Raw genomic sequence first — 20,501 nt, 5'->3', positions numbered from 1 at the left:
CGGCTGGCACGTGCGATCTGGGGGGCTGGCCTACATTCTTCCGCGTGGGCCCGCTGTGCCACTACGCCATGTTGTGCGGTGCAGGTGCGGAAACAGCCACCACGTGCATGCGCCGGCACAGAAACAGCTGCCGTGCACATGTGCAGGCCCGCGCCCACAGTGCAGGGCCGCGTATCGGCGCCGTAACTGCGTGGAGCGCTCCGGAGCCATGCTGGCCCCCTGTGGGCCACTGAATCGCTGGGCCAAAAGGCCCGGTGACGCCAGCGTGAAACACCGGTGATTACACCGGCGTTGACACTTAGCCGGGATTTTGGAGAATCCCGGCCAATAGCTGTTCACAGTATTCACAAAAGGATGGCCTGATCAATGTTCCATAAATGTTAGCGTTACGTCTCCTGTTTTCAATTATCTCCCTTTAGAAATAACTTCTGCACTTTGCTTGCCTTTCTTCCATAAGAACATAAGAAATAGGAGCAGGGGTGGGCCATTTCTTCCCCTGCCCCGTCATTCAGTAAGATCGTAGCTGATCGCATTGTGATCTGAACATCACTTTCCTGCCGGCCTGGCCATTATCCTTTAACTTTAGACTGTGACCTTCCTTTTTTAAAAAAATATCCCATACACTTATTGCCTCAATGCAAACTCCCCTCCCTCCCACACCAGGCCTTTTGTTTTAAAAGTTCCTACGTCTTATTGCAATCTCTTACAGCTGCAGTTTAATATCTAATGCATTCTCTCTCTTTCGTTCTAACGATGAGCCAAACTGACTCAAAGTTAATTTTATTTTCCCTCTTTACAGATGCTGAGTTTTTTCCAGCACCCTCTGTTCTTGCATTACATCTACTGGTTCTCTTTTATCCACTTTGCTTGTTACATCCTCAAGGAACTCTTTTAAAAAAAATAAACACCATTTTCCTTTCACAAAACCATGCTGACTCTGTTTGACATTTTGATTCTCTGAATGTCCTGCTACTTGTTTAATAATGGATTCTAGCATTTTCTAACAGATTTCATTCTTGCTCCGGTTGAGTTGTAGCCCAAAAGGCTCCCAATTCTTTCAGTAGCTTCATGTTCCCTTCCATGCTGCTTTGCTGGTCCGAGATGTAGAGGAGCAGGTTTTCCGCATAAAGTGAAACTCTGTGCTCTCTGGATCCCCTTCCAATGTTTCATCATTCTGAGGGTGATCGCCAGCGGCTCAATTGCCAGGGCGAATAGGAGTGGGGTCCGCGGGCATCCCTGCCTTGTGTCCCTGTGTAGCTGGAAGTATTAAAAGCTGGTGGTGTTGGTCTGTACGTTTGCCATGGGTGGGGGGAGATTGGGCAGGGGTTTCACCCTGAGGTGCATGGAACCTGCACGGTGGCCAGCGCTTCAGTTACCGCTGCCTTTATTTCAACTTTCATTTTGTCTTTTAGCCCCTTCATCTCTTTCATGAGGAACTTCTTCCATCCATCCTCCGGGGGGGGGGGGGGGGGGCGGGGGGTTACTGGTCTCCTTCTCTTGGTGTGGCTGAAGAACTCCCGCTTTTTGGGTCCACTAAGTTGCTTGCTCGCTTGGGGATGTTTTCGTCTGATTTTTGCAGGCTAATTTCAATTGAAAGTGCCTATTTTCTAGTTCTTTGGAGGAGAGCCACCTTGCGTGTCTCTGATCAGCACATCCCTGTCGCTGGAGGTCTCAGCCCAGGGGACTCATGAGCCTTGAGTTTCAATTTTCCTATTACTTTTTCTCTCGTTTTAAGTTTTAAGTTTGTCCCTCTGTTTTGTCTCTTCATTTTCGTCTATTCTTGGGATGCTTTGAATCTCTTATACTGTGTTCTACACTTGTATTGAGTTCTACAACTCAACCGGAGCAAAAATGAAATCTGTTAGAAAATGCTAGAATCCATTATTAAACAAGTAGCAGGACAGTTAGAGAATCAAAGCCTTTCCATTTCCTTGTTTCCCATTATTAATTCCCCAGTCTCAACCCTGAAGGAACTGACACATTGTTGCTCCTCTTCTTTATGTACTTGTAAAAGCTTTTACTGTTTTTAAAAATATTTTTTCCTTTTTTTCCCTCGTACTCCAATTTCTCCCACTTTATTTTTTAGTCACGCTTTACTGGTTTCTAAAACCTGCCCACTCTGGCTTACCATTAAGCATTGCAACATTGTGAGCCTTTTCTTTCAGTTTGTTATCACCCTTAGCTTCTTTAGTAAGCCGCAGTTGGTGCATTCGCCTGGTGGAATGAATCACTTTCACAATGGAATATATCTTTGGCAGTTACAAAATATCTACTTAAATGTTTTCCACTGCTTCTTTTACTGGCTTTCCTTTTAACCTATTGACCACTTTAGCCAACTCTGACTTTGTACCCTTGTAATTGACTTTATTTAAGTTTCAGACACTAGTAACTAGTAAATTCTATCATATTATAATTGGTCTTGCCTAGAAGATCCTTTTATTGTGATATCATCATAGGCCATAAAACCCTTACAGTGCAGAAGGAGGCCATTTGGCCCATCGAATCTGCAAGAATCCTACCTAGGTCCAATCCTCCACCCTATCCCCACCTAGGGACAATTTAGCATAACCAATCCACCTAACCGGCAGATCTTTAGACTGTGGGAGGAAATTGGTGCACCCAGAGGAAACCCACACATTCACTGGAAGAATGTCCAAACTCTGCCCCGAACAGTAACTCGAGGTCAGAGTTGAACCTGGGTCCCTGGCGCTATGAGGGAGCAGTGCTAACTGCTATGCCACCTTGCTCTTTAATTAGTCCTATCTTGTTGCACATTACCAGGTCAAAAATAGCTGTACCAGGTAGGTTCCGGAATGTTTGTTCTTTAAACTGCCCCACAAGCAACCTATGAACTTATCCTGCAGGCTACCTTTCCCAGTTTGATTTTTTTCTATCAATATGAAGATTAATGATTGTTGGGGCACTTTTCTTATAAACCCCATTATTTCTTGACGTATACTCTGTACTACTCTGTAGCTATTGTTTCTGATCAATGGTAACCCCCAGGGATGTTGATTGTGGGGGATTCAGCGATGATAATGCCATTGAATGTCATGGGACGGTGGTTAGATCCTCTCTTGTTAGATGGTCATTGCCTAGTACTTACGTGGTGTGAATGTAACTTGCCACTTGTCTACCCAAGCCTCGATAGTGCCCAGGTCCTGATACATTTGGACATGGACTGCTTCATTATCTGAGGAGTCACGAATGGTGCTGAACATTGTGCTGTCCTTCACAAACATCCCCACTTCTGACCATATGATGGAAGGAAGGTCATTGAGGAAGCAGCTGAAGATGGTTGGGCCGACTTCCAGGTGCGGCTATGCAGAGCTAGGTTGCATGTTCGGTAGCTCCTGCTTGGAACGGACTTTTGGGCTCTTTACAGGGCCCCCACGGCATTTGTTAGATATTTCCCGGTGTGGGAAGAAGACTGCAACATTCCCCCGACAGTGTCCCCCAGGAATGGTATGTCTCTTGGTTACCAGACCCGGCAGAAACAGTAAAAGATTTGGCTTTAACTGCAGGATAAACAAAGCCTCTTCCAGCATGCAGGCGGCGGAAGGGCAAGCTTAGAGGCTGAAAGCTGACTTGAGGGCCTTTTTCAAGGTGAATTCTAGCAGCAGAGGGAACAACTGTGAAAAGATCTACCAAGGCCATTGAAGAAGCGGGGACGAGGCTTCCGGTGGCGGCCATGGAGGAGTAGGTCACGCATTCGACAGCTCCCGTCTGGAACGGACTCTCAGACCTTTTCAGGAGTTTCCACAGACTTTTTGGGGCAGATTGGTGAAATGAACACTGCCAAAAGGATTCCCTCTCGAGACTTCCGGTTGCAGCTATGCGGAGCTAAGTCGCACATTCGGCGGCTCCCGCAAAAACTGACTTTTGGGCTCTTTTCAGGGCCCCCAAGGGCACTTTTGTGATGTTTCCCGGTGTGGGAAGGAGTTAATAATAGCTCCCCCGTCAGTATATGGCTTTAACTAGGAGCGGGGCGACAAAAAAGGTGGTGGTGGACCAGAAGAAGGGAGTGAAGAAGGACAAAATGGCGGCGGGCGGAGACCAGGCAGCGTGGAGGCAGTGGGCGGAGGAGCAACAGGAGGGTATCCAGCGCTGCCTCAGAGATTAAAACGGACCTGCTAGAGCCGATGAAGGCTTCTATTGATAAGCTGCTGGAGACACAGACGGCCCAGGGGGTGGCGATCCGAGAGGCTCGGCAAAAGATCTCTGACAATGAGGACGAGATCTTAGGCCTGGTGGTAAAGGTGGAGGCGCAAGAGGCGCTCCACAAGAAATGGCAGGAGCGGTTCGAGGAGATGGAGAATCGTTGAGGCGGAAGAATCTGCGGATTCTGGGCCTCCCGGAGGGGCCGGACGTGGGGGCCTATGTGGTCACCATGTTGAACTCTCTGATGGGAGCGGGGTCCTTCCAGGGGCCCCTGGAGCTGGAAGGGGCCTATAGAGTGTTGGCGAGGAGGCACAAGGCTAACGAGCCTCCGCGGGCTGTGCTGGTGCGGTTCCATCGGTTCGTCGATCGGGAGTGTGTGCTCAGGTGGGCCAAGCAGGAGAGGAGCAGCAGGTGGGAGAACGCAGAGGTTCGGATATACCAGGACTGGAGTGCGGAGGTGGCGAAGAGGAAGGCCGGGTACAATCGAGCGAAGGCGGTGCGGCACAGAAAGGGGGTGAAGTTTGGCATGTTGCAGCCGGCGCGACTGTGGGTTACCGACAAGGACCGGCACCATTATTTTGAGGCTCCGGAGGAGGCGTGGGCCTTTGTTCAGGCCGAGAAGCTGGACACAGACTGAGGGTCCGGATGGGCGATTGGGGACTGCGGTGGATATGTTATGCCTATTTTTGGTTCGGAGTGCGGGGGGAGGAGGGCCTTTGCATTGTTTTGGGTTTCTTTTTCTCTGTTTTTCTCTTTCGGGTTGGGGAGGGTGGATGGGGCAGGTTGGGCACTGTTTTGGTTGGTGGCGGGGCCTGGTAGGTGGAGAGCGCGGGCTTTTTTCCCGCGCCGAAGACTCGGGGGGGGGGGGGGGGGGGGGGGGGGAGCGAGGATTGTTTCCCGCGCTTAGAACGGAGGGGGGAGGGGGGGAGCCTGTGGATGGGGAGCGGCAGAGGAGGGTGTGCCACAGAATGGGAGGAGTCGAAGGGGAGGCGGGAGTGGCAGGAGTCAGCTGACTTGTGGAAGTGCAATGGGGGGAGTAAACCAGCTAGGATGGGTCCGAGCCGGGGTGGGGTGGGGTGGGTGGGGGGGGAATAGAGTTGCTGCTGTGAAGGTCAAGGAGGAGCTGGAGCGAGTGGGGGGGGGGGGGGTATGCCGCTGTGGGGAATGGGCCTGGTGTGGGGTGCGGGCGCGTGGCTGGCCGGGGAGGGGTCATGGCCAGTCGACGGGGGAGGGGGGCGGGTAGCCCCTGATCCGGCTGATAACCTGGAATGTAAGGGGACTGAATGGGCCGGTTAAGCGGGCCCGCGTGTTCGCGCACCTGAAGGGGCTCAAGGCTGATGTGGTTATGCTCCAGGAGAGACACCTGAAGGTGGCAGACCAGGTAAAACTGGGGAAAGGGTAGGTAGGTCAGGTGTTTCACTCGGGGCTAGATGCCAAAAATCGAGGGGTGGCGATCTTGGTGGGAAAGAAGGTGTCATTCGAGGCGTCGAGCATTGTGGCAGATAATGGCGGTAGGTACATAATGGTAAGTTGCAGGGAGAGAGGGTGGTACTGGTCAATGTGTATGCTCCGAACTGGGACAATGCGGGTTTTATGTGGCGTATGTTGGGTCGGATCCCAGACTTGGAAGTGGGGGGAGACTTTAACACGGTGTTGGATCCGGCACTGGATCGCTCCAGGTCTAGGACGGGTAGGAAGCCGGCGGCGGCTAGAGTGTTGAAGGGATTTATGGACCAAATGGGAGGGGTGGACCCTTGGAGATTTGCAAGGCCGGGGGCTAGGGAATTTTCATTCTTCTCACATGTCCATAAGGCTTATTCTCGAATCGACTTTTTCATTTTGAGTAGGGCGCTGATAGCGAGAGTAGAGGATACCGAGTATTCGGCAATAGCCATTTCGGACCACGCCCCGCATTGGATGTACTTGGAGATGGGGGAGGAGAGGGACCAGTGCCCGCTGTGGCGCTTGGAGGTGGGGCTGTTGGCGGACGAGGAGGTGAGCGAGCGGGTCCGAGGAAGTATAGAGAGGTACTTGGAGACCAACGACAACGGGGAGGTCCGAGTGGGGATGGTATGGGAGGCACTGAAGGCGGTGGTGAGGGGAGAGCTGATCTCCATTAGGGCCCATAAGGAGAGGGAGAGGCTGGTGGGGGAGATGGTGAGGGTAGACAGGAGGTATGCGGAAGAGCCTGAGGAAGGATTGTTGAGGAAGAGGCGCAGCCTCCCGGCCGCATTTGACCTGGTGACCACCAGGAAGGCGAAGGTGCAGTGGAGGAAGGCCCAGGGGGCGGTCTACGAGTATGGGGAATTGGCAAGCCGGATGCTGGCGAATCAGCTTCGGAAGCGGGATGCAGCTAGGGAGATCGGGGGAGTTAAGGACGGGAGGAAGTGTGGTGCGGAGTGGGGTTGGCATCAATGGGGTCTTCAAGGACTTCTACGAGGAATTGTACCGATCCGAGCCCCCACGGGAGGAGGGAGGGATGGGCCATTTCCTGGACCAATTGTGGTTTCCAAAGGTGGAAGAGGGACTGGTGGCGGGACTGGGGGCCCCGATTGGGCTGGAGGAGCTGATCAAAGGGATAGGAAGCATGCAGGCGGGGAAGGCACCGGGGCCGGACGGTTTCCCGGTCAAGTTCTATAAAAAATATATGGACCTGTTGGGCCCGCTGTTCGTTAGGACCTTTAATGAGGCGGGGTGGGGGGAGGGGGGCTTTACCCCCGACGATGTCCCGAGCACGGATCTCCTTGATCCTGAAGCGGGACAAGGATCCCTTGGAATGTGGGTCTTACAGACCGATTTCCTTGTTAAATGCCAAGGTGCTGGCGAAGGTCTTAGCCACGAGGATTGAGGATTGTGTGCCGCAGATCATCCATGAAGACCAGACTGGATTAGTGAAGGGGAGACAGTTGAACGCGAATGTGCGGAGGCTTTTGAACGTTATCATGATGCAGGTGAGGGAGGGGGAGGCGGAGATAGTGGTGGCGATGGACGCTGAGAAAGCCTTCGATAGGGTAGAGTGGGGGTACCTGTGGGAGGTGCTGAAGAGGTTCGGGTTTGGGGAGGGGTTTGTCAGGTGGATTGGGCTGTTGTATGAGGTCCCGATGGCGAGTGTGGCCACAAATAGGAGGAGGTCCGAGTACTTTTGGTTGCACCGAGGGACGAGACAGGGGTGTCCCCTGTCCCCCCTGCTCTTCACACTGGCGATTGAACCCCTGGCTTTGGCACCGAGTCGAGGAACTGGAGGGGGTTGGTGCGGGGTGGGGAGGAGCATAAGGTGTCGCTTTATGCGGATGACCTGCTGCTGTATGTGGCGGACCCAGTGGGAGGAATGCCAGAGGTAATGAGGATCCTTGGGGAATTCGGGGACTTTTCGGGGTACAAGCTCAATATGGGGAAGAGCGAGCTGTTCGTAGTTCCGCTAGGGGACCAGGAGAGGGGGATTGGCGAGCTCCCACTAAAAAGGGCGGAGAGGAGCTTCAGATATTTGGGGGTCCAGGTGGCCAGGAGCTGGGGGGCCCTGCATAGGCTTAACTTTACAAGGCTGGTGGAGCAAACGGAGGAGGAGTTCAAGAGGTGGGACGCGTTGCCGCTGTCCTTGGCGGGTAGGGTGCAATCAATCAAAATGACGGTGTTCCCAAGGTTTTTGTTCCTGTTCCAGTGCCCCCCCCGCCCTCCCCCGTGTTTATCCCGAAGGCTTTTTTCAGGTGGGTTAACAGGAGTATAATGGGGTTTGTGTGGGTGCGAGGGACTCCGAGGGTGAGAAGGGTGTTCCTGGAGCGGAGTAGAGATAGGGGGGGGGGGCTGGCGCTGCCCAACCTCTGTGGGTACTACTGGGCCGCCAATGCGACTATGGTGCACAAGTGGGTGATGGAGGGGGAGGGGGCTGCATGGAAGAGGCTGGAGACGGCGTCCTGTGTGGGTACGAGTCTGGGGGCACTGGCAACGGCGCCGCTGCCGCTCCCTCCAAGGAGGTATACCATGAGCCCGGTGGTGGTGGCGGCCCTCAAAATTTGGGGGCAGTGGAGGCGGCATAGGGGGGAAGTTGGGGCCTCGGCGTGGACCCCATTACGGGGGAACCACCAGTTCGCCCCAGGAAGAACAGGTGGAGGGTTTTCGGGGTGGCACAGGGCAGGGATACGAAAGTTGGGGGACCTGTTTGTGGACGGGAAGTTCGCGAGCTTTGGGTGAGCTGGAGGAGAAGTACGGGCTCCCCCCGGGGAACACCTTCAGGTACTTACAGGTAAGGGCGTTTGCCAGACGGCAGGTGGTGGAATTCCCGCGTCTACTGCCACACAGTACAGGACAGGGTACTCTCCGGGGGGGGGGGGGGGGGGGGGGGGGGGGGGGGGGGGGGGGAGAAGAGAAAGAGTGGGGAAGATCTCGGAAACTTACCAGGTGATGCAGGAGGAGGCGGAGGCCTCGGTGGTGGAGTTGAAAGGTAAGTGGGAGGAGGAGATCGAAGAGGGGACGTGGGCAGATGCCCTAGGGAGGGTGAATTCTTCCTCTTCGTGCGTGAGGCTCAGCCTCATCCAGTTTAAGGTGCTGCACAGGACACACGTGACCGGGACAGGGATGAGCCGGTTCATTGGGGGTGAGGACAGGTGTGTTAGGTGCTCAGGGAGCCCAGCAAATCACACCCATATGTTCTGGGCATGCCCAGCGCTGGAGGAATTTTGGACGGGCGTAGCGAGGATGGTGTCGAGGGTGGTAGGATCCAGGGTCAGACCGGGCTGGGGGCTCGCAATATTTGGGGCGGCAGAAGAGCCGGGAGTGCAGGAGGCGAAAGAGGCCGGAATTCTGGCCTTTGCGTCCCTGGTAGCTCGGCGAAGGATTCTCCTTCAGTGGAAAGATGTGAGGCCCCCAAGCGTGGAATCCTGGATCAGCAATATGGCAGGGTTCATTAAATTGGAGAGGGTGAAATTCACCTTGAGAGGGTCGGTACAAGGGTTCTTTAGGCGGTGGCAACCGTTCGGGGGGTTAACTTTATTTTTGTCTATGTTATTTACACTGGAGGGTCTGAGGGGGTGTATACACCTGTTGTGTTAAGTCGGGGTGTTAATGTTAACTTATTATTTATGTACGGGGGGGGAGGGGTTTGGGGGTTGCTTTTTTAGATTGTGTTTTGTACTTAACCCTGTTGGGTTCTTTCTTCTCATTTTGTTATTGATATTTTATGAAAACCTTTAATAAAAATTTTTTTTTTAAAAAGATGGTTGGGCCTGGGACGCCTATCTGGGAGTTACATTCGCACCACAAGTGCTAGGCAATGACCATCTTAAGAGAGGATCTAACCAGAACTAGGGGACAGGCATTTTTAAACTGGGGTCTCCCATTTAAAATGAGAATTTCTTTCTCTGGCGGGTGGAATTCTCTTTCCCAAAGATAATTGAATAATTTTTAAAAAATAAATTTAGAGTACCTAATTCATTTTTCCAATTAAGGGGCAATTTAGTGTGGCCAATCCACCTACCCTGCACATCTTTTGGGTTGTGGGGGTGAAACTCACGCAAACACTGGGAGAATGTGCAAACTCCACACAGACAGTGACCCACAATCGAACCCGGGACCTCGGCGCCGTGAGGCTGCAGTGCTGCCCATTGTGCCACTGTGCTGCCCTCTCATTGAATATGTTAAGGCTTCATTGCATATATTCTTGATTGCCAAGGGAGTCAAAAGGTACTGAGGGTGGACAGGAAAGTCGAGGCCGCAGTCTGATCACCTATGATCTTAACAAATGGCAGATCAGGCTTGAGGGGCCAAATGTCCTACTCAAAGACCTGTAACTCCCTGGCTCACCAGGGTTGGATTTGGCAGGTGCTCCAAAGATGTGCTGCGGCATTCCCCGCACAGGGCACCCCTCACACTCTCAACTGCACTCCACCCCCCCCCCCCCGGGATTCTTCCCTGAGCCAACTTGCAAGGCAAAGGTAGATAGATTTGTGTTAGGCAAGGGAATCAAAGGTTATTGCAGGGAGGATGAGAGTTTCCTGAATTGTACGTTCCAGTATGTAGGTGACTGGCCATCTGGCAGAGTAGGAGGAGGCAGGTAATACAGGAACTTTTGGGGTTGTGTCACTCTGAAGCAGGTACTCAACGTATAGCGGTTGTTGGGAGTTACAATACCCTCTTGAAGTGCAGCCCAGGTCTTGGTATCAATGGACTGTCATTGAGGGAAGAGCAAAGCACAAATTAATTTGTTATAAGAAATTCCATAGCTAGGGCAACAGACAGGCATCCCTATAACCGTCTCCTGAGTTCCTAATATTTTGTTACCTCCCTGGTACCAAGGTGAAGGAGAGGTTTGAATTAATTAAGGGGAGCTAGCTCAGATTTGTAAAGGGCAGATCGTGCTTGATTAATTTTTGAAGACGTTTTTCGGGCTGGAGTGGTGTTCCTCAACAGTCCGTTCTAGGACCGCTTTTTTTGCGATATATAAACGTCTTGGACATTGGGAATATGAAGTCAAATTCCAAAATTTACTACATGCCATGCTTGGAAAAGTGGCAAACAGTAAGGATGATATAAATTGTCTGCAACAGTACATGCGTACGCTAGCAGAATGGGCAGACAAGTAGCAGATGGGAGTTTAACACAAGTGTGATGTAATGTGGCAGAGGGATGGAAAAAGGCAATATCGATTTAATATCTCAATTCTTACAAAAAAAATGTCCAGGAACACAGAGGCCTAAGGGTTCTTGGGCATCAATCTTTGAAGGTAACAGGATATATCGCGATAATAGTTAACATGTGGGATCTTGCGCTTCATAAATCCAACCCAATATCTAAATTTATCGGCTGTTCAAGCCGGCGGGATGTTCTGGCGACGAGGGAAATCCCATTAACAATGGCAAGACTGGTAGATAATGCTGGTGGGCTTCCACTGCTGCCAAAAAATACACGGCGGGTTGGTGGTTAAATCCCTCCCCAGCCTGAGTACAAAAGCATGGAAGTTATGCTGAATCTATATAAAGCTCTGGTTAGGCCGCAACTGAAGTATTGCATTCAGTTCTGGTCACCACATTTTAGAAAAAATGTTAACCCCCTTGAGGGTGCAGAAGGGATTTACCAGCATAGTTCCAAGGATGAGAGTTTCCATTACAAGGTTAAGTTGGAAAGGCTGGGGTTGTTTACCTTTGAGCAAAGAGATTGATGGAAGGTTTGATAAAGATGTACAAGGTTATGAAAGGCATAGATAACATAGACCAGGAAATCTCTTCCCATACAAATTAGGAGGAGGTCCCTTGAGCCTCCTCCTCCATTCCATAAGATCATGGTTGATCTGGCTATAACTTTAACCCCACATTCCTGCCTACCTCAATAACTTTTCAGCCCCTTGTTAATCAAGAATCTATCTAGCTCTGCCTTAAAAATATTCAAAACTCTGCTTCCACTGTCTTTTGAGAAAGAGCATTCCAGAGACTCCCGACCCTGAGAAATTATCCTCATCTCCATCTTAAATTAGCGACCTCTTAATTTTAAAAGGTGACCCCCTAGTTCTAGATTCTTTGACAAGAGGAAACACCCTCTTCACATGCACCCTGTCAATACCCCTCGGGATCAGAAAGGTTTCGATCAAGGCACCTTACTCTTTTTTTAAAAATTTCTAAATAAATTTAGAGTACCAATTCATTTTTTCCAATTAAAGGGCAACTTAGTATGGTCCATCCACCTACCCTGCACATCTTTGGGTTGTGGGGGCGAAACCCACGCAAAACACTGGGAGACTGCAAATTCCACACGGACAGTGATCCAGAACCAGTATCGAACCTGGGACCTCGGCGTGAGACCTCTCCAACCTATTCCTGGTATTAGTCTAGTAAATCTTTACGAACTGCTGACGCATTTACATCTTTCCTTAAGTAAGGAGACTGATACTGTACAAAATATTCCAGACGTCATCTCACTAATGCCCTGTACAACTGAAGCATAACATTTGTAATCAATTCTCTTCAGAATAAATGCTAATATTATTTTAGCTTTCCTAATTACTTGCTGTATCTGGACACTAGTGTTTTTGTGATTCATGTGCTAGGACCCCCAGATCCCTCTGAAACTCCGAGCTCTGCAATCTCTCACCATTTAGGTAAGATTTTTTTAATTCTTCCTGCCAAAATGGACAATTTCACATTTTCCCACATCCTACTCTGTTTACCAGCGTTTAGCCCACTCACTTAATCCATGTCCCTTTTAGGCTCCTTGAGCCCTCTTCACATTTTAGTTTCCTACCTATCTTCATGTCATCGGCAAATTTTGCAACCATACCTTCAGTTCCTTCATCCAAGTCATCTATATCATAGATTATCATAGAATTTACAGTACAGAAGGAGGCCATTCGGCCCATCGAGTCTGCACCGGCTCTTGGAAAGAGCACCCTACCCAAGGTCAACATCGCCACCCTATCCCCATAACCCAGTAACCCCATCCAACACTAAGGGCAATTTATCATGGCCAATCCACCTAACCTGCACATCTTTGGACTGTGGGAGGAAACCGGAGCACCCGGAGGAAACCCACGCACACACTGGGAGGATGTGCAGACTCCGCACAGACAGTGACCCAAGCTGGAATCGAACCTGGGACCCTGGAGCTGTGAAGCAATTGTGCTATCCACAAGGCTACCGTGCTGCCTGTACAATATAAATTGTAAAAAGTTGAGACCCCAGCACTGGTCCCTGTGGCACATCTCTAACATCCTGTCAGCCATTAGCTGATTACACAAGAACTTGGGGCACAATTAGATTTTGGGCAAGAGATGCAGGGGATCATGAAGAACCTTTTTTGTGCCATGAGTGGTAATGACCTTGAACTGGGAGTAGTGGATGTGGAAACGATCAATGATTTCAAACGGAAATTGGAGATGTACTTGGAAGGAAATAAATTTGCAGAGCTACAGTGACGGAGCAGAAGAGTGGGACTGACTGGATTGCTCTACAGGGAGGTGGCATGGACTCAATGGGCCGAATGTCCCCCTTTTGTGCCATAAATAATCCTCAATGTGTCTCATGACCGCAAAATTGAAGAGGTGTCAAGTTGCAAACCGCTTACTGTAATGTGTAGATCACTGTTTAAAATGCATCTTTTGTTATTTCCCTGCAGGATATATTGGATGCCTTCTACCTAACAGTGTGAAAAATACGCAAACAAAATCTGAGCAAAGATGGGAAAAAGACCGTGTCCTTCAGTGTGAAATTGCAGACCATACCTGCCCCATTTCTCTTTTTATAAAAATGTGTTGAGATGTAGGATAGGTTTACTAGGTACAGATGCACTTACTTGCTCATCTTCCTGTACATTACACTAAATTTACTGGATTTCATTTTTTTAGTACACTAACCAAATTTGTGTTGGGGTTAGTGATCAGACAGTAATACATACTGATTAGACTGAGTTTTAAAAATATGAAGTGCCTGTTTACTGCAACAAAAAAAATTCTTGTTGCTTTGAATCTTTGGGCTAACTTGAACTGTCTACTTCTGCCAAACAGATTTCAAATGTGTAAACAAATATATTTTTTTTTCTTTAACTTGGCCTGGAGGTTTAAGGGTATTGTAGGCATGTCGAGATCTGCATGGCATTTATAGGGACAGTTCATTTGGACATTCACACCAAGCATTAAAAGGGATACCGAATTAGTGAAACGAGTGCAACTGTGAAACCAGCAAGTGAAATCTTGTTGAAATGTAGCCACAGTTACCTACTACAGCAGGTCAATGATTAGATAACCACATCAACCTGTGCTGGAAAGTTACAATGTGTTTGCACCATGCATATGTAGGACATGTTCGTAATATGTGTTCTCTCTTGCTAAATTATTGTAGCCCAAAATAAACAGTTGAGTATCTATGATCCTGACTTAGGGTTTCTGCAGAATTTCTGTTCTTGTAAGCCTTCCCGCTGTCGATGAGCAGTTATTGAAAGTATCACCTGTTGGGAAAATCACAGTGCAGGGATTTGTTCAGAATAAATAGGAAGCTTTGCACTTCCTCCATCTACAGAATAGTTCTTGAGTTTTTGGATATTGAATTGTTTAAAAAATTTGATCACTGTTGCAGAGTATCTTATGTGGCTGGTTCTTAACAGCATTGACTTTAACCAGCCCGTGGCTCAAATAAGTTCAGTATAGAGTTTTAACCCATTTTCAATACAGGAAATAAGGCCAAGATTGCTTAAGAATATTAATAGGCAAGTAAGGAGATGACCTTTGTGCTTTATTTTCCTTTGTGCCTTACCTGATATGAGAATGGTTGTTTTTGGTTTACAGTGCATCCATTCTTTATATTGCCAAGCAGCATTATCCCTGCAAACATGTGGGACCTTTCAGCTTTCAGGCATATAGAATTCTGTTCTGGTGATGAGATTTGATGTCTATTGTACAGCAACAAGAAACTTTAAAACAGACTTTACTAGTCTTAAAAGTTGAGTCTTGGATATCATTTCATGGGGTGGTGGTGGTGGTGGGGGGTGGGGGGGAAGGAAGGATCCTCAATACTTTTTAAAGCAACCAATAGACCACGTGGCACAGTGATGAGCACTGCTACCTCTTTGTGCCAGGGACCCGGGTTCCATTCTGACCTTGAGTGACTGTGTGGCGTTTGTACTTTCTCCCGTGTCTGTGTGGGTTTCTTCCGGGTGCTCCAGTTACCCCGCACAGTTCAAAGATATGCAGGTTAGGTGGATTGGCCAAGTTAAACTGTCCCTTAGTGTCCAAAAAGATTAAGTGGGGTTACAGGGATAGGGTGGGGGTGTGGGCATTGGTGGGGTGCTCCTTCGGAGGATCAGTGCAGACTCAGTGGGCCTTATGGCCTCCCTCTGCACTGTAGGGATTCTATGAACCATATTCTAACACATGCCCTGAACTCTGCTTTGCAGTCAACACATTTAAAATTGTGTTTGATAGAAAGCACCTCCATGCTTAATTGAAAATCTAATGGGAGTTTGTATCTTTAAATCATCATAATACATGATCCATAGAACAATAGAATTCCTACGGTGCAGAAGGAGGCCATTCGGCCCATCGAGTCTGCACCGACCCTCTGAAAAAGCACTTCCCCGTAACCGCACATAACCTGCACATCCCTGGACACTAAGGGGCAATCTAGCATGGCCAATCCACCTAACTTGCACATCTTTAGACTAAGATCAAGTGTCGGATCAAGCGCACCATCAGGTGTAATGTCTGTTTTTGTCAGCATGGATCTAGTATGTCTCTTTTGTGCAGACCATGAATTGGATTCAATTGAATTGTTTTTTGGAACAAGGAGATAGATTAAGGGCTTACCCTGTCCACTGTATGCATTGGTTTTGTAACTGCAAAAGTAATAACATTTTAAAACATAATACAATTTGGGAGAAATGTTTCCGATTTGATACATCAATTTAAAAAATAGCCTGACCAACTCCATAACAGCCCATACTGCTGCATGAAGTCGGATCACATTGAGCATCCCAAGAGGTTGACAGTGATGAGCAAACCCCAAACTGATGCAATGTGCAATGGCAGGCATAAGACGTGCCAATAAGAGCACATTTGCTAATACCCTTGGGCTTTTCTGTCATTCCGTGCACCCTTCACTGCACTTGCAGCCTGTAATAAACTTGCCACATCTAAAATGATTAACCTTTCAAAAGAAAATGTTACAAGTCATTCATGACATTGTGATATTTTTTTCATAGCCTGTCCTGTTTCTTTAGTGTAATGTCCAGGTAACCAGATCATGTCACCAGAGCTCAATATGGCAAGTGTTTTTTGCGGACAGCAAGGCCTACAGGTGGGTTTGCTGTTCAGCATTAGGAAGCTCCAGAAATCAAAACTTAAATTCTGCATAGGTACCTTGTTTTTCAGTATTTAACTCGCTTGTCCTAATTACTTGGAGCAAAGGAACGGGAGTTAACTATTCTACACCTCCAGCCTGACCTGCTAGTCAATGACTGCTCTGCCATATTTTGGTGATTTAGATAAATATTGGCAAATTAAACCTGAAATTCATCCTTGCACATGTTGATAACCACTGTTAGTCTTTCACCTGAAAAAGACTTCACTCAGATTTTGCTTTGCTGAGATGTGATTGCCTAATGATCACATCTTGACCTGGGACTTCAAATTTTTTTTTTAATATAACTTCTCCACATGCTACTAAGTCTTAATATAGGCTTAAGAAGAGAATGCTTGATTTACTGTAAGTTCCAGCTGTGTTTCTGCTGTCTTGGCGTTTAAGTTTGATCACTGTTTTCCATCCATTCACTTCAACTATGGCACCTCCAAGGCATATGTGGGCAGTATTAATTTGTACTTCAATCTGAACCACAGCCTCTACCCTCTTCCAGAATGTTCAGGAATTCTGGACAGTTCCGTGTGATGCTTATCACTGTGATTTCCTGGTAACAAATTGGGACATTTTCCCAAATTTTTTTCCTCCTTTCCTCAGCCCAGTTGTAGTTGGGTGACTGTCCCAATTCAGTTGTTAAGTTGAATAGCGCAGCCTCTGCAGTTATGCCTTACAGATTGAGAGGGTTCTGGAGTTGGAATCAGCAACCACAAAATCTGTGGCCAGTGTCAAATTTATTGTTAATAGGCTAATTTAACAGATTGCAAGCTAATGGGTCAGGAGTTCCAGACTGGTTTCTGTACTGTTATTGCATGGCAGGCATGAATTATTCCCACCCCATGTCACTGATAGACTAGCAGAATTGAGATGCCGAAGTAGTGAAGGAGCCTATATGTCTGCTCAAGACCTCCTATAAGCAGCTTCAAAAATTGTCTTTCATAAAGTCCTACAAATAGTAGTGCCCATAAAGTGCTATGTGATGTAACCCTCTCCAACAGGACACTAGTAAATCAGACATTGCCCTTTTAAACTCCATAGGTTTACTTGAAAGTTATTCTGAACTTTTCACTGTGTAAACGTTCTGGTAAAATATGCAGTTGTGAGAATGATTCTATTTAATGTTGACATGCGTTTTCAGTGGTCCAAATCGATCTGTTGAGGCTGCTGACATGTTCTGATGTAATTAAAGTATTAGTGTATGTACAATGGCAGGGCTTTTGTTTTGCATTTATCAAAGCATTTGCTATGGTTTCAGACTGATTTATAGCCATTGCTTGCCGTTGTATTAAGATTCTGAGAGACAGCATCTTTTTTACATTTTTTCAGGATTTCGGACCTAATATTTTCACTACTGAATGCTCTTTGCAGATGCAAAGAGTGTTTTCTGTCCATTGCATAATCGCATTTCCTGACAAATTTGTCTCTTTGTATTCAAATGTTCACATAACAAATGTTATGTACTAAAAATGTATGGTTAATTGTGTTCTGATAATTGAAAAGATGAATGTTTTACCCTGTTTTGATATTGTATTTGCAATCATTGTTCAATACTGCCAGAGCTGTGCTATTCTCTCAATTCCTTTTTATGGACATCTCTAATTTTTTGGGCTTGAGATGTATTGATAAACTAGCAATGTTTCTACTAAAGAATTCAATGTCATTTTCTTACGTTCTTAATATAGTTTTGGGGTATAATGGGATCTGTTGGCTAAATCTCCCCCACTCTGCAAAAAAAGGTGCTGTCTCCCTTAGGCTTGTACATAGTGGAATGGAACTTTTCTCTGTTCTGCTGAGCATGTCCAGTAGGCTCAGTTTGTCATGGAATTTGCTTTGTGGGGGAATACATTTCTGTGATGCACTGCACCAAATGAGCATGCTCTGTGTATTGAGATTCAGGTATAACGAATGACAAAAACACACTGTAACATAAAATGTTTCTGTGGTTTTCGCAGAAAGGCATTGCTTATTTGGGAACACTCAAATTGCACAAATTGTAGCTTTTGAAAAAATCCGCTTTGAATTATAACCTTGTGAGGAATTGTGGAGTGTATAATATAATTCTGGAGGCGTGTATTTTCTGAATCTAACACACTTTCAAATGCATTTCAAGTATTACTTGCAAATAGACCAAACTCTTAACTTTTACTGCAGATCTATGTTCTGATGTATGTGATAGTTAGTGGACCATTTTCCTGTATTAACAAACCAATACTAAAAGTAGAGCATTGTTATACATGTTTGGATATATAGAGTGCTGGATAATAAGACTCTTTTGTAATACCGTGAATGTTGCACTGATTATCTCTTCTGTTATTCCCAATATCCACCTGTGTGTTAACCTACAATAGCAGTGTCCACTGCATGTATGCCATTAAAATCTGGATTGCATTAAGCTCGTCCGTTGCTGATAATCCAGATCTTGCACTGCATTATGTTGGGAGTCAGTTTATTATAATAACTACATGGGTAGTTCACTAGATTTACATTTTTTTCTCTGCCCCCCCCCCCCCCCCCCCCCCCCGTCCAATACAAAAAAAGTCAGTAATTGTAAGTTGGAGTTTCCAATAAACCGGGCCAAATTGAAATGGTTCCCGGATTGTTTTGTTTCATACGTCATGGTTTTAAAATTTGGTAATATTCTGAGTGATGAAACAAAATATTTGAGTGTTCCCTTAACTATGTGCGTACTGCAATTTCTTTTTTGGTAACTCCAAAGTGTGTCTTGTTAACTCAGAAGTGCTGGTTTGCATTTATGATTGTGAAAATGGCTGGCTGAAAGTATATTTTTGCATGATACAACTGCTTTTTCCCCCATGAAGACATTGACCTTTTTTGTAAATAAGATTGTCTTTTAAACTGGGAAACTTTCTGTAAATGAAAGGAATTTCTCTGACCGAGCTCTGGGACAAAAGGAAAAGAAAATATACAAAGCACTGGTGACCTTTGATTTCCACGGTCATGTTTCTCCTGCATGCAGGAACATTCACCATGAGCCATTTTGTGTATTCAATACAGTGAGACAATAAAAGAGAACTTATTCTGTAGATGACAGTTGTCTGGGTTTTTGCCACCATATGTTTATATATTTCCGTTATGGCGTAAAGGAAACAGATTATAAAAATTCCTGACAACGGCTCCACCTATAGTTTGTTTTCAACTTACTGCATCATTTCTAGTTATGCAACTCCATTTACAAGCTACTTGCATCTCTTCTAGGACTACTAACTTCGCCAAGCCAAAATCTGATTGGGTACAGGGTGATCACAGTTTGAGTTGTTCAGCCATGGCTCTGTTGGTAGCACTTTTGCCTCTGAGTCAGTGGTTCACGGGTTCAAATCCCACTCCAGGATTGAACCACAAGTCAAATCTGACACTCCAGTGCTGAACTGAGGATGTGGTGCAACGCTAGAGGTGCTGCCTCAAGATAAGACCTTAATCTAGGAAGTTATCTGCCCCCTAAGCTGTGCATAAAAGATCCTGGCAATATTTTGAAGAAGAGCTGGTGAGTGCTTGGCCCCAGTATCCTGACCAATATCTATCCGACAATCATCACAAAAGCAAGTTATCTGGTTGACTTCATGTTGCTATTGTGGGAACTGGCTGTTATGGTCTCTACATTGACAGCATTGTATAGAGCATTTTGGGACATCCTGTGGTCACAAAAGGCACTACAGAAATGCAAGTCTGTCATTTTTATTTTTGGCATGTTTTTGAAAATTTATTTTCTCCACACTTGAAGATTTAAAGAATTGTCTTTAACGGACTTTAGGTTTAGAAATTCCCCTTCACCATTTGTATCTATCTGAAATTATTGTGGACAGTGATTCCACTCCAGTTGATTTGTCCAACTAGATCACATACACAAGAAGGGCCTTACACAAGTAAGGTACTTCCAAGAGACTTTTCATTACTGATTGTTTCCAAAGTGAGCAGCCATTTTTGGAAAAAAACAATTTGTTATGGCAGAAATAAAACCCTGTTTCCCACAGATCATTGCCCTTCCTTATCTTGGTGCTGCTGTAGATCAGAATCAACACTGCAACCTGAACTCAAAGACATACAACATAAAAACAAGGAAACATTGCAAGATACCCAAGTGTATATGTATTTCCCTTTACAGTAGTTGCTCCAGGATACAAGCCCCTTTGGAACTTTGAAATGCTATTGTACATGTAATTTTGAAATGTAGTTGCCAGTTTTCTCCTGCTCCACTTTCCTGAATAGGGTTATAATATTTGCAATTTAACAGTCTTCTGGCACTGCTCCAATATTAAGGAGGATTGAAAGATTATGGCAGAGTCTCCGCTATCTACACTCCTCAAATTGGGATGTTCTATCTGCCTATTATCTTTTTAAGTATCTTTTTTATCCTATCTAATTTCTCCACTGCCACATTGGCAGAACTACTTTTGTGAAACCATGCAAATTACTCACCTGACATCTCGGTCATGCCCTTTGTCTTCATTTCTTTCACTGCTTTTACTATTATGTTTATGAAAATACTTCTGCTTTCCT

The 20,501-nt window shown here is 46.7% G+C and overlaps 1 protein-coding gene across 8 annotated transcripts in view; it reads left to right on the top strand.

Moving 5' to 3' along the window:
* The window catches only part of nras (NRAS proto-oncogene, GTPase), an 85,823-nt gene extending 66,793 nt beyond the window's left edge, over positions 1-19,030 (top strand). For 7 of the 8 annotated variants that reach the window (XM_072480581.1, XM_072480572.1, XM_072480573.1 and 4 more), the window contains one exon: positions 13,258-19,030. In XM_072480581.1, the coding sequence (XP_072336682.1) occupies positions 13,258-13,290 (33 nt within the window). In that variant the 3' untranslated portion in view covers positions 13,291-19,030. Of the gene's footprint in view, positions 1-12,193; positions 12,245-13,257 lie in introns of all 8 variants that reach the window. The other variant, XR_011935783.1, reaches the window with a different exon arrangement.
* Positions 19,031-20,501: the final 1,471 nt, after the last annotated feature.

Source organism: Scyliorhinus torazame, chromosome 17 (genome assembly GCF_047496885.1).
Source record: "Scyliorhinus torazame isolate Kashiwa2021f chromosome 17, sScyTor2.1, whole genome shotgun sequence".
In the NCBI taxonomy this organism is placed as follows: domain Eukaryota; kingdom Metazoa; phylum Chordata; class Chondrichthyes; order Carcharhiniformes; family Scyliorhinidae; genus Scyliorhinus; species Scyliorhinus torazame.
This window is presented reverse-complemented; position numbering and strand designations above follow the sequence as displayed.